This window comes from Cricetulus griseus, assembly GCF_003668045.3.
Source record: "Cricetulus griseus strain 17A/GY chromosome 1 unlocalized genomic scaffold, alternate assembly CriGri-PICRH-1.0 chr1_1, whole genome shotgun sequence".
NCBI classification, from domain to species: domain Eukaryota; kingdom Metazoa; phylum Chordata; class Mammalia; order Rodentia; family Cricetidae; genus Cricetulus; species Cricetulus griseus.
Window position 1 is genome coordinate 156749579 of NW_023276807.1, and position 14497 is coordinate 156764075.

The window sequence follows — 14497 nt, forward strand, 5'->3', positions numbered from 1 at the left end:
AAAGAAAATATCTCATTTCTTCTTCCTTTAAAGTAGACAAGGATGCAAGTGATACCAGGAGTCTAAGCTCCAAAAGCTCTCATATTACCTATTAAAACTTTTTATTTTATGTGTATGGGTATTTTGCCTACATATATGACTCTATGTCTCTTGTGTGCTGGTACCTGTGGAGGCTAAAAAAGGGCATGCTTTCCCCTGGAACTGGAGTTACAGGAAGCTGTGCAGCAACATGTGGATGCTAGGAACAGAACCCAGGTTAGCTACTCTGGAAGAGTAGCTTAGAGTTCAGAACCATTGAGCCATCTCTCCAGCCCCAAGCTCTTGGTATCTAAATAAATGTTTAATAAATTAATTTCTGCTGTAAATAATTATAGTCATAATTTATGTCAACAAACACCCACTGGCTTTCTTACAAAGTACCTTCTTTAGTGTCCAAGCCAAGGTAGGTCCATATAAAATATGAACACTATCTGTGCTTTCAGTTGCTATTCTTATTACCACTGTAGAAGAGAAGCACGTCAATAAGGTCTGGTTCCTAATCTTGAGGGACAAAGAAGAGTCGGCAAGGTGGTGACACTATGCTATTCCTGTCCTCTGACTGGAGGTGTCGTCCCAGTCAAGGGACAGGAAAGTGTGGTAACTTGAGATACAACGTTTCCATTCTCCTGATTCTATCTCATGTTAACTGACACAGCATTTCTCAGAGTTTTATTTGAACCTTTCTCACTTCTACAAGAAATGATTCTGTGTGCCAAAGTAAAGAATAAAAGAATTAGACAAGGCTCCAAAATGGGGGGCAGGGGAGACGACTTTTCATGAAAAATTATGTAAAATGACTATTTCTGTTTTAAAGAAAGATTGTGGTGAGTAACATATCTGGTGTCCCAAAATCATGTTACTGCTGGGAGACACGTCAGGATTTGCAGGAAGGCATTTCTCAGGAGAGTGTGCTAAGCAGCAGTTATGCTGTGGATTAGTTGTAGCTTCAAGTTATTTTGTGTTTGAAACTAAGAAGAGGGGAAATGGTAATACCAATTAGAAAGAAATATGAGAACGTAACTTTTTAAACAAATAGAAGTGTTAAGGGCTCCTTCTGTCATAAACACACTCAACACAAAACAATATAGAGAAACAGTCTAACTCACTAGACATGCCTAAACCTTTAAAGCAAGCTCTAGTGGGCTCTACTTCCCAGCCCACTTCCTGGTTTCCTGGCCCACTTCTTGGTAGGCTCTACTTCCTGGTCCACTTCCCTGTTGGCGCTATACTTCCTGGTGGAATCTACTTCCTGACCTGTGGTTTGGTTGTATGAGGAGACCTTAAAAACAATTCAACCACATTTTCCAATCTAGTCTGACCAGCAGCTTCATGAAGACTCAGCTGAATACAATACGCTGAGAGGAAAAAGGCAAAAATGGAAGGGAAGTCTGCCATTCCAAACACACAAGGGGTCTCTCCTGGAAGAACCACGTTCAAAGCCTGGGCTTGGGTCTCTCATACCTTTGCCAGATAGTGTGACAAATGTCATTTTGTCACAATACTGCCTACCTATAACAACAGATGTACAAGAAAAATTAACTTGACACCCTATGTCTAAAATTTCCACCAAAAAAGAGGAGAGAATTAACTGATTATTTCAATTGTATTTATTAATACCATATAGTGGTATGCGTATTATTTGTAATCTCTTAATTAATATAAATTAACACCATCTATCATGCTTAGTTAGACAATATTTATTAATTTTAAAACATAGGTAGGCACAGCAAGTCCATTGTCTCCCAAAAGTACTTAATTTCACATTAGCATGTTCACATAAATTGCATTCTTATAAGAAGAGACTAAACACCCACAAATTGAAAAAAGATATTATTTTGGTCAGTACCTACAGACTTGATTTGAATAATCATTAGTTCTTTAGTTCCACACCAAAGCTCTAATAAAATATGATCTTCAAATATCAAGGAAATGATTTTTGCTTCATTAATTCTAAAGTGTCTTAATAGGCCAAAGATACGAAACTCAAGTACACAAATTATAAGGTAGCTGATGGAGCTCCCCTGGTAGTCAAGCTAATGTTTCCTATTGGCTTTTACATACAAACAGCACTGAATGAGCTAGGGGTCCTCATTAAGTACTGTCTGCTTTCCATGCTGCTGTCTGCTGACAATATTTTTCAACATAACAGTAAAATAGTGGTACTTTAGTAGAAAGCCTAACTCTACTGACGTAGTGACTTTATCAGCATGTCAGTCTTACTAATCCAGGCAAACCCATGGTCAGAGGTTTAAAACACAGCTTTTTAATAAAGATGAAAATTTAATTTAACTACTACCAACAGACTTTTATGTTGAAACTTTTTATTTTGTCTCCTCCTGAATGTCTACTCCTTTGAGGTTCCAAGTGCCCAAGTTTAGGATTTCATTTTTATGTACCCCGGGGTAATGAAGAATTCTCGTTCAACTCTTAGGCTAAGTTCTAATCAGTGGCTTTTGAAAAAACAACAACACACTATTAGATAGTTAGATACAAAAAGCCTACACAAATTCTGGCCCCCTGAAGAACTATGTTCTCAAATGATAAATGCCGGCCATGGCTGGGAACCCAGAAGCCCAGAAGCTGAGACCCTGGAGTCATACTGGTCTTATCCTCCCACCCAAAAGCTTGTAAACCTGCTCATCAGAAAGTTTATGTGGAATGCAGGCAAATAACTATGCACCTTGGTAAAAGGATTTGGGTAAACCTAGTATGTACAGTAACAAGGCAATAGTAATGTCTGTGGGTCAAATCCACTATCAGCCTCCATCATAACCACTATCATGTAACCACAACCACTGTCATAGACAAGACCAGAGACCATAAAAGTTTCCCCAGAGCCTCTCCAGTTGAGTGACTCAATAGCAACTAGCCTCGAAGGAAAAATAGCTGGATTACTAGGCAGCTGTACACCACCCCTTATTTTGTATACCTTTTTCCTCAGGGAGAAGCTCAATTCTTAACTCCAAGGTGTAGCTACAAAACTCTCCTCCACATCACTCCAGTCATGTCCTTTCACACAGAACACTAGCACCAAAATCTCTCAGTACAGAGGACCAGCCAGTCCAAGTCATTAGAAACAGAAGGGATTCTCTGCCTGGTTTGCATTAGACAGTCCTTAGATCAGAAGAGACCAGATTCCCATACCACACTGACTGCACATCAACACGACAGAAAACAAAGACACATCTAACCATAGACAGCAGTTGCACACCATCTTAATGCCTAGAAGCAAGCTTTTTAAATGTGTTCTTACAGTTAGGTAAAGGAAACTTCTCTCTTACATAGCCTAGCTTTTTTTTTATTTTCTTCATCTGTAAACATTTATATAGATAATATGCAAAGTTCAATGCACAAAAACATGACCTTTTATAATGATTCTTTCCCTTTTTTACTCACTTTTAATCTCAGATAACTGTAAATACACAATCTAACTAATATCAAATACACATTCATGTAACAAGAACCATATCACTATTCTCCCATGGATATATCTTGAAATGGCATCAATAGGTTGGAAAGGTGAAGGGCTAACGGCGCAGGGGGTGGGAGTGGGGCACTCGCTCAATCTTCCTTTGACGGATTTGGAAGTCTGTCTTGCCTTCTTCTGCAAAGTCTTTCTTAGAAAACGTAGGTAGTTGAGAAGGAAATAGTCAAACTGCAGATCTCTTCTAGGGCATCAGTGCTCTGGTTGCAAGAGGACATCGTCTCAGTGCTAGCAGCATCTAGAAGCAAGGTACACCACCAAACACTTTACACAGAAGCTTCCTGGAAACTGTCATGTTGCTTACTTTGTCATGTCAAATATTTTGGTAATCCTTGCAGGTACTGTGTAGTCTGAGAAACTTCAATATTTTAAAGACAGTCCTTAGGATAATTGCCAACATAAACAATCATGTGTAGCATACTGTCTCATTTTACACAAACACTCCCTGATTTTTGACGTAACAGACCTAAGTTTTATAGGGCCTGCAACTTGCAGAGTTCATGTGAACTAACTCAATGGACTGCTTCATAAAGCCTCAGAAGAGCTTGTATAAATGAAAGCTTGCAATTTAAGCTTTGTTCACTTCAAAGTAAATTTAACTTTGACATCATAGGTGTTCAAAATACTTCATTGAGGTTAATAAATTAATTCCAATGACACAGTTATAAACACATGATATTTTATCTCCATCATATTTTACACAGAGCTAATGAGATACTAGGTATGTTCACATAGCAGATGCCCAAGTGGGACTAGGGCACTAAAATATTAATTCTTATAAACAAGGCTACTGTTTAATATATTGTGGATTCTACTTTACTGGGACAGAAATAGCCAGGGAATCAATGAATAGATCTTGCTTTACATGTCCAAAAGGGTGACTCTGGAGACAGACAGGCATTCTCCTGGAGGGCTTGTCACCCTGCATTCACATTGGGACACCTAGAATGCAGGTTAGCCTGAGAACCAATGTAAGCTCCATGGAAAGTGATCCCATCCCATAGATGATGCTTCCCCTGCTTTTCTGGGCCACACACCCTTCTTTGCCATCAGTTCTTATGGAATCATGAAGAGTTAGACAGCTTTAGGTGGGAGGACTCAGACCTACCCTGTTCAGGTTAAGTGGGTCTCAGTGCTGGTGCTCCATCCGAGGCAAATCACACTCAGAATCATCAGACAGGGGTGACCCTGCTCCCTGTGGATTAATAAGTAAGCCTTATTATCACTTATTACAAAACTTTCTCCACCCAAGAATTCTGATTGTGTCTGCTCAAAAACCAGATGCTCAGGACCCAGAGCTGAAGTTGCTCTTGTGGAAAAGTATGAAGAGGCAGAGGCAGGCAGATCTCTGTGAGTTCAAGGCCAGCCTGATCTTCAGAGCAAGTGCCAGGACAGGCTCCAAAGCTACATAGAGAAACCCTGTCTTGAAAAACCAAAAAACCAAAAATAAAAAGAGAAAAAAATGATAATAATAATAATACACAAAACCAATCGAAAGGTTGGTACCTTGAAAAAGTTAATGAGGTAGACAAACCCTTAGCTAATGTGATGAAAAGGGAGTGGGAGAAGATAGAAATTAGTAAAATGAGAGACCAAAAGGCTGTCATCACAACTGACTCCAATAAAACTCAGAACATCATTAGGAATTACAACAAAAACTGAAACTCTGAAAAGCTGGGTAACCCAGAAGAAATGTCTAAAAGCATATCATCTACCAAAATGAATCCCTGAAGATGTAACTTAAACAGACCCATTATAAGCAATGAGAGTGAAGTTGTTATTTTAAGACACTCCCAGGACCAGGTGGATTCATTGTTGAATTCTATCAAGCTTACAAGGAAGACCTCACACCAATTCTTAGCTTGTTCCATAAGAGAGAAAGTGAAGAAACACTACCAAATTCATTCTACAAAGCCAGTATCAACTTATACCAAATCCAGGTAAAGACACACACACACACACACACACACACACACACACACACACTACAGACCTACTTCCTCAATGAACATAGATGCAAACATTCTGAAGAAATTACTTGCAAAGTGAATTTAGAGAATTATATATCACCAGGCATGGTGGTGCATACCTTTAAACTCAGCATTCAGGAGGCAGAAGCTGGTGAATCTCTCTGAGTTCAAGGCCACCCTGGTCTACATTAGCAAGTTTCAGGGCTACATGGAGAGACCCTTTCTCACAAAAATGAAAAAAAAGGAGGAGAAAGATTAGATATTTTCACTAAGTAGGCTTTATCCCAAAGACAAGGATGACTTAACATACATAAACAAACATAAAAGACAGAAATCACATAATTATTTCACAAATGCTTTATACCACAAACATATAGCCAACTGCTTTAAATCAGTGTTCTCTTGCTGCAAAGAGACACGGTGACCATGACAACTATTATAAAGGAAAGCATCATCATGGCAGGAAGCATGGCAGCATGCAGACAGACAAGAGACTGGAGGTAAAAAGAGTTTTATATCTGGATCAGCAGGCAGCAGGAAGAGAGAGAGCCCCTGGGCTTGGGTTGGGCTTTTGAAATCTCAAAGCCCACCCCCAGTGACACACTTCCTCCAACAAGACCACAACTATTGCAACAAGGTCACACCTCCTAATAGTGTATTTACATTAGGTAAATACCAAGCATTCAAATCTGTGATCCTATGGAGGCCATTCTTATTCAGACCATCACACCACATGAGAGTATCTCCTCTAAAGCCAGCACCAAAGATTTGCACTCTTCTCTCTCTTATTTGACACAGTGTTCAAAATCTTAGCTATAGTAATAAGAGAAAGACATAAAAGGGATAGCAATAGGAAGAGAAGTCAAACTATCCCTATTGTCAGATAACGTGATTTTTTTACTTTAAAGATCCTATTGATCTTTAAACTCTCAGATGTAATTAAACTTAAAGTTGCAGCATACAAAATAAATATAAACAAAAGTAGCCTTCATTTATACTAACAGTATACTGCTCAAGAAATTAGGATATTAGGAAAAAATATTCCATTCAAAATAACTTCCACCAAAATTAAGTGTTTAGGAATATATCTAAGCAAAGACGTCAAAGATCTCTACAATTAAAATTTCAAGATGTTCAAAAGAGGAATCATAGAAGATATTAGACATTTTCCATGTTCCTACATATGTAGAATTAATACTGTGAAAATGTCTATACTACCAAAAATATACATAATTAAAGTAATACTTATCAAAATTTCCATGTCATACTTCATAGAAATGTTTTCATGGAAGAAAATAATGCAGGAATTTATATGGAACCACAAGAGACCACAGATAACCAAAGAAGTCCTAAGGGGTAAGAGTAATACTGAAGGCATTTCAACACCAGGACTCACATTCTATAGTAGTGAGGAAGACAGCCTGGCCAATGAGACAGGTAGGCCAATGGAATCATACAGAGGACCCAGAAACAAAACACAAAGCTATTCCCACTTAATTTTTTACAAAGGAGCAAAAACTGTTTTGGGAAAAAGTCTATTCAACAAATGGAGCTGACAAAACTAAATTTCTAGCTGAAGAATAATTAAATTAGATTTTTATCTTTACTTTGTACAAAAACTCAATTCAAAATGAACCAAAGACTTTAACTTAAAGCCTGAAACACTAAAACTTAGAAAAAGTGCAAGGGACAACCTTCAAGGTATTTGGGCAGGTAAAATAAAACACTAGCAGCCCAGGCACTGACTGTCAGTGTCAACAGATGGGGCCAGACAAAAACAAGTTTCTGTACAGCAACGAAAACAGTCAGCAGAGTCACAGACAGGCCACAGAATGGGAGAGAAATCTTTGCTGGCAACACTTCAGACAAAGGACTAATATCGAGAATTTACAAAGAATTACACAAATTAAATACCAGGGAAATAAAACTGCCAGTCAACATATGGGCTAATGAATTGAATAGACAGTTTTCAAAAAGGGAAAGGGAAAGGGAAAGGGAAAGGGAAAGGGAAAGGGAAAGGGAAAGGGAAAGGGAAAGGGAAAGGGAAGGGAAGGGAAGGGAAGGGAAAAAAGGAAAAAAAGGAAAAAAGGGAAAAGGGAAAAGGGAAATGGGAAAAGGAAAAAAAGGAAAAAAGGGGAAAAGGGAAAAGGGAAAAAGGGAAAAGGGAAAAAGGGAAAAGGAAAAAAAGGGAAAAGGGAAAAGGGAAAAGGAAAAAAAGGAAAAAAGGGAAAAGGGAAAAAGGAAAAAAAGGAAAAAAGGAAAAAGGGGAAAAGGGAAAAGGGAAAAGGGGAAAAAGGGAAAAAAGGGGAAAAAAGGGAAAATGGAAAATGGAAAAGGGAAAAAAGGGAAAAAAGGGAAAAAAGGGAAAAAAGGGAAAAGGGGAAAGGGGAAAGGGAAAAGGGAAAAAAGGGAAAAAGGGAAAAAGGGAAAAGGGAAAAGGGAAAAGGGAAAAGGGAAAAAGGGAAAAGGGAAAAAAGGGAAAAAGGGAAAAAGGAAAAAGGAAAAAGGAAAAAAGAAAAAGAAAAGGAAAGGAAAGAAAAGATACAGCCAGGTGGTGGTGCACACATTTAATCCCAGCACTTAAAAGCAGAGGCAGGAGGATCTCTGTGAGTTCAAGACCAGCCGCATCTATACAGTGAGTTCCAGGACAGCCAAGGCTACACAGAGAAATTCTGTCTCAGAAAACAAAAACACGGGCTGGAGAGATGGCTCACCGACTGCTCTTCCAGAGGTCCTGAGTTCAATTCCCAGCAACCACATAGTGGCTCACAACCATCGTTATGAGATCTGATGCCCTCTTCTGGTGTGCAGATATACATGAAAGCAGAATGTTGTATACATAATAAATAAATAAATAGAACTATTTTAAAGAGTTCAATATACCTAGTCAACAGGAAAATGCAAATGAGAACTGCTCAGAACTGGAGAGATGTTCGGAGAAAGGAATCCCTACTCACTGTTGGTGGGGGTGCATTAGCACAGCCTTTGTGGAAATCAGTTTGGTGATTTCTCCAAAAATTAAAAGTGGAACTATCAGATGACCCTGTGGTTCATTCCTGAATACCTACATCCTACCATGGAGATGTTTGTACCTCCATGTTTACTGCTGCTTTATGTACTAAAAGAGAAAAACTGTAATCAGTCCATCTGGCCATCAACAGATGAACAGATAATAAAAATTTGATAAAAATCATCTGATCTGTTGCTGCCTTCAGCCTGCTTTGGCTCTAACCAGACTGTTCTATCTGGGTTTCAGGTTCTGGTTCCACTACTCTGCTCCAGGACACCTGAGGCCGGAGGACTGCTCACGGGATCCCAACTTGGTGGGATTCAACAAACCCAGAGACTGCCAAGGCCCCAGTAACACTCCCGTTTCCATCCACGAGAAGAGGACAGGCATCAGAGTATTGGAACTGTTTGCATCTACCAGAAGAGAACCTTCTTCCCACACCCACCAGGAGAGGAAGAGACTCCTGCTACACCCACCAGAAGAAAGGATAGGAAGAAGACAATATAAAAACACATTCAACAACAGAAAAACCAATATGACACCACTGGAGACTAGGAATCCTACACCAGCAAGACTTGAACATCACAATGCAGATGAACCAGAAGAGAATGACCTTAAAAACATCTTCATGAAAATGATAGAGGGCCTCAAAGAGGATGAGAAAATCTATTAAATAAATGGAAGAAAAAACAAACCAAAAAATACAAGATATCAACAAATCTCTCAAGGAAACAGTTCAAGACCTAAAGCTGAAATAAAGACAATAAAGAAAGCACAATCTGAGGGAATGCTGGAAATAGAAAAGCTGGGTAAATGATCAGGAACTGCAGACACAAGCATAACCAACAGAATATAAGAAATGGAAGAGAGAATCTCAGGAGTTGAAGATACACTAGCGGAAATAGATTCATCAACCAAAGAAAATCTTAAGTCCAACAAATCCCTAACACAAAATATCCAGGAAATATGGGACACCATGAAAAGACCAAACCTAAGAATAATAGGTATAGAAGAAGGTGAAGAAATCCAACACAAAGGCACAGAAAGCATATTCAGCAAAATCATAGAAGAAAACTTTCCCAAACCTAAAGAAAGACATGTCAATGAAAGTACAAGACGCCTCAGAACACCAAATAGACTGGACCAAAGGAAAAAGGTCTCCTCACCACATAATAATCAAAACCCCAAACATACAGAATAAATAGAAAATATTAAGAGCAGCAAAGGAAAAAGGTCAAGTAACATATAAAAGCAAATCTATCAGAATTACACCTGACTTTTCCATGGAAACTCTGAAAGCCAGAAGGTCCTGAATAGATACTCTACCTACACTAAGAGACCACCGATGCCAGCCCAGACTACTATACCCAGCAAAGCTTTCAATCAATATAGATGGAGGAAACAAGATATTCCATGACAAAAATAGATTCAAACAATACATATCCACCAATCCAGCCCTACAGAAAGTTCTGGAAGGAAAACTGCAACCCAAGGAAGTTAACTACAACCAGAAAAATATAGGCCACAGATAATCCCACTTTACCAATAGCCAAAAGAAAAAAGGGATGGAAATCCACACATAATTTCACCACTAACACCAAATCTAAAACAAACAAGAATGAACAATCAATGGTCATTAATATCCCTCAATATTAAGGTCTTAACTTACCTGTAAAAAGACACAGCTAGTAGAATGGATAAAAAGACAGAATCCATCCTTCTGTTGCATACAAGAAACACACCTCAACTTCAAAGACAGATGGTACCTAAGAATTAAAGGTTGGGAAAAGATTTTCCAATCAAATGGACCCAAGAAACAAGTGGGGTTAGCAATCCTAATATCCAACAAATTGGACTTTAAACTAAAATCAATCAAAAGAGATGAAGGAGGTCACTTCCTACTCATCACAGGAGAAATCCATCAGGATGAAGTCTCAATTCTGAACATTTATGCCCCAAATACAAAGGTATCCACGTTCATAAAGGAAACATTATTAAAACTCAAATCACACATAAAACCTCACACACTTATAGTGGGAGACTTCAACACCCCACTCTCACCACTGGACAGGAACACAGACAGAAACTTAACAAAGAAACAAAGGAACTAATAGAAGTTATGACCCAATTGGGCATAACAGACATCTATAGAACATTCCATCCAAATACAAAACAATATACTTTCTTCTCAGCGCCACATGGAATCTTCTCTAAAATCAACCACATACTTGGCAACGTAGCAAACCTCAACAGGTACAGAAAAAATTAAAATAGCCCCCTGTATCTTATCGGACCACCATGCTTTAAAGTTGGAATTCAACAACAACATGAATTGCAGAAAACCTACAAACTCATGGAAATTAAATAATGCCAAATTGCACAATTCCTGGGTCCAGGAAGAAATAAAAAAAGAAATTAAAGACGTCCTAGAATTCAATGAGAATGCGGACACAACATACACAAACTTATGGGACACTTTGAAAGCAGTGCTAAGAGGAAAGTTCATAGCACTAAGTGCCCACATGAAGAAGCAGGAGAATAATTACACTAGATAATTAACAGCACAACTGAATGCTCTAGAACACAAAGAAGCCAATACACCCTGGAGCAGCAAACGCCAGGAAATAATCAAATTGAAATCAATAAAATGGAAACTAGGAGAACAATAAAAAGAATCAATATAAGGAAGAGTTGGTTCTTCTAGAAAATCAACGAGATAAACAAACTTTTATCCAAACTTACCAAACAACAAAGAGTGAACATGCAAATTAATAAAATCAGGAATGAAAAGGGGGACATAAAAACAGACACAGAAGAAATCCAGAGAATCATCAGGTCATACTTCGAAAACTTGTATTCCTCAAAATTTGAAAATCTAAAGGAAATGGACAATTTTCAGGATAGATTTCACTTACCAAAATTGAATCAAGAACAGATAAGCAACTTAAATAGACCTATAACCCATAAAGAAATAGAAGCAGTCATCAAAAGTCTCCCAACCAAAAAAAGCCCAGGGCCAGATGGCTTCAGTGCAGAATTCTACCAGAAATTCAAGGAACAGCTAATACCAATTCTCCTCAAAGTATTCCACACAATAGAAGCAGAAGGGTCATTACCAAACTCTTTTTATGAGGCTCCAATAACCATGATACCCAAGCCACACAAAGACACAACTAAGAAAGAGAACTACAGACCAATATCCCTCATGAACATTGATGCTAAAATACTCAATAAAATACTGGCAAATCGAATCCAAGAACATATCAGAGAAATCATCCACCATGATCAAGTAGGCTTCATCCCAGGGATGCAAGGATGGTTCAACATACGAAATTCCATCAATGTAATCCACCATATATGAACTGACTGAGGAAAAAAAAACATATGATCATCTCACTAGATGCTGAAAAAGCCTTTGACAAAATCCAACACCCCTTCATGATAAAGGTCTTGGAGAGATAAGGGATAACAGGAACATACCTTAACATAATAAAAGCAATATACAGCAAGCCGACAGCCAACATCAATTAAATGGAGACAAACTCAATGCAATTCCTCTAAAATCGGGGAAAAGACAAGGCTGTCCACTCTCTCCACACCTCTTCAATATTGTCCTTGAAGTTCTAGCTAGAGCAATAAGACAACAAAAGGAGATGAAGGGGATACAAATCGGAAAGGAAGAAGTCAAACTCTCACTATTTGCAGATGATTTGATAGTCTACATGAGTGACCCAAAAAAGTCTACCAGGGAACTCCTACAGCTGATAAACACATTCAGCAAAGTGGCAGGATACAAGATTAACTCAAAAAAATCTGTAGCCCTTCTATATACAGATGATACATTCATGGAGAAAGAAATCAGAGAAACATCACCCTTTACAATTGCCATAAAATACATCGGAGTAACACTAACCAAAAAAAGTGAAAGACCTGTACTGTAAGAATTTTGAGTCTCTAAAGAAAGAAATTAAAGAAGATACTAGAAAATGGAAGGATCGCCTATGTTCTTGGATAGGTAGGATCAACATAGTAAAAATGGCAATCTTGCCAAAAGCAATCTACAGATTCAATGCAATCCCCATCAAAATCCCAACACAATTCTTCACAGATCTTGAAAGAACAATTCTTAAATTTTTATGAAAAAAAACAAAAGACCCAGGATAGCCAAAACAACCCTGTACAATAAAGGAACTTCTGGAGGCATCACCATCCCTGACTTCAAGCTCTCTTACAGAGTTATATTCCTGAAAACAGCTTGGTATTGGCACAAAAATAGACAGGTAGACCAATGGAATAGAGTTAAAAACCCCAATATTAACCCACATACCTACGAACACCTGATTTTTTACAAAAAAGCTAAATTTATACGATGGAATAAAGAAAGCATCTTCAACAAATGGTGCTGGCATAACTGGATGCTGAATGTAGAAGACTGCAGATAGATCCATGTCTACCTCCATGTACAAAACTTAAGTCCAAATGGATAAAAAACTTCAACATAAATCCAGCCACACTGAACCTAATAGAAGACAAACTGGGAAATACCCTTGAATTAATTGGTACAGGAGAATGCTTCCTGAACATTACACCAGTAGCACAGACACTGAGATCAACAATTGATAAATCGGACCTCCTGAAACTGAGAAGCTTCTATAAGGCAAAGGACACAGTCAGCAAGACAAAATGGCAGCCCACGGACTGGGAAAAGATATTCAGCAACCCCATATCTGACAGAGGGCTGATCTCTAAAATATAAAATGAACTCAAGAAGCTAGTCTCCAAAACACCAAACAATCCAATTAAAAAGTGGGGTACAGAACTAAATAGACAATTCTCAATAGAGGAATCTAAAATGGCTGAAAGACACGTAAGAAAGTGTCCAACATCTTAAGCCTTCAGGGAAATGCAAATTAAAACAACTCTGAGATACCATCTTACACCTGCAGAATGGCTAAAATCAAAAACACCAATGACAGTTCATGTTGGAGAGGATGTGGAGAAAGGGGAACACTCCTCCACTGCTGGTAGGAGTGCCAACTTGTACAGCCACTTTGGAAATCAGTATGGCGACTCCTCAGGAAAATGGGAATCAGTCTACCACAAGATCCAGCAATTCCACTCTTAGGCATATACCCACAAAAAGTACATTCATACAACAAGGACATCTGTTCAACGATGTTCATAGCAGCACTATTTGTAATAGCCAGAACCTGGAAGCAACCTAGATGCCCCTCAACTGAAGAATGGATAGAGAAAATGTGGCACATTTACACAATGGAGTACTACTCAACAGAAAAAAATAATGGAATCTTGAAATTTGCAGGAAAATAGATGGAACTAGAAGAAACCATTCTGAGCGAGGTAACCCAATCACAAAAAGACAAACATGATATGTACTCACTCATATGTGGATTTTAGACATACAGTAAAGGATTACCAGCCTACAATCCACACTGCCAGAGAAGCTAGTAAACAAGGAGGACCCTAAGAGAGACATACATGGTCCCTTGGAGAAGGGGAAAGGGACAAGATCTCCTGAGCAAATTGGGAGCACGGGAGGAGCGTGGGGAGGGAGCTAGGAGAATGAGAAGGGGAGAAGAGGAGGGATGAGGAGGACATGAGGGAGCAGAAAGGTTGATTTGGGGGAAGAACAGAAGAAAACAAGAAAGGAGATACCATAATAGAGGGAGACATTTTAGGTTTACAGAGAAATGAGGCACCAGGGAAATTTCTGTAGATCTACAAAGATGACACCAGCTAACAATCTAAGCAACAGAGGACAGGCTACCTAAATTACCTCCCCTGATAATGAGAATGATGACTGACTTACAAGCCACCCGACAGCCCTCATCCAGCAGCTGGTGGAAGTAGAAGCAGACACCTATAACTAATCACTGAACTGAACTGGAATCCAGTTGCAGAGGACAAGTGATGAGCAAAGGTGTCCAGACCAGGCTGGTGAAACCCACAGAAACAGCTGACCTGAACCTGTTG

At 38.7% G+C, this 14497-nt stretch overlaps 1 protein-coding gene across 4 annotated transcripts in view; it reads right to left on the reverse strand.

The window, feature by feature from the left end:
• Positions 1-1628: 1628 nt before the first annotated feature.
• Positions 1629-14497, reverse strand: part of Cdkl2 (cyclin dependent kinase like 2) — a 42732-nt gene continuing 29863 nt past the window's right edge. For all 4 annotated transcript variants that reach the window (XM_027388402.2, XM_027388400.2, XM_027388399.2 and 1 more), the window contains exons 13-14: positions 4632-4718; positions 1629-3761 (exon numbers count right to left, since the gene is read on the reverse strand). In XM_027388402.2, coding sequence (XP_027244203.1) covers positions 4653-4718 — 66 coding nt within the window. In that variant the 3' untranslated portion in view covers positions 1629-3761; positions 4632-4652. The remainder of the gene's footprint in view (positions 3762-4631; positions 4719-14497) is intronic.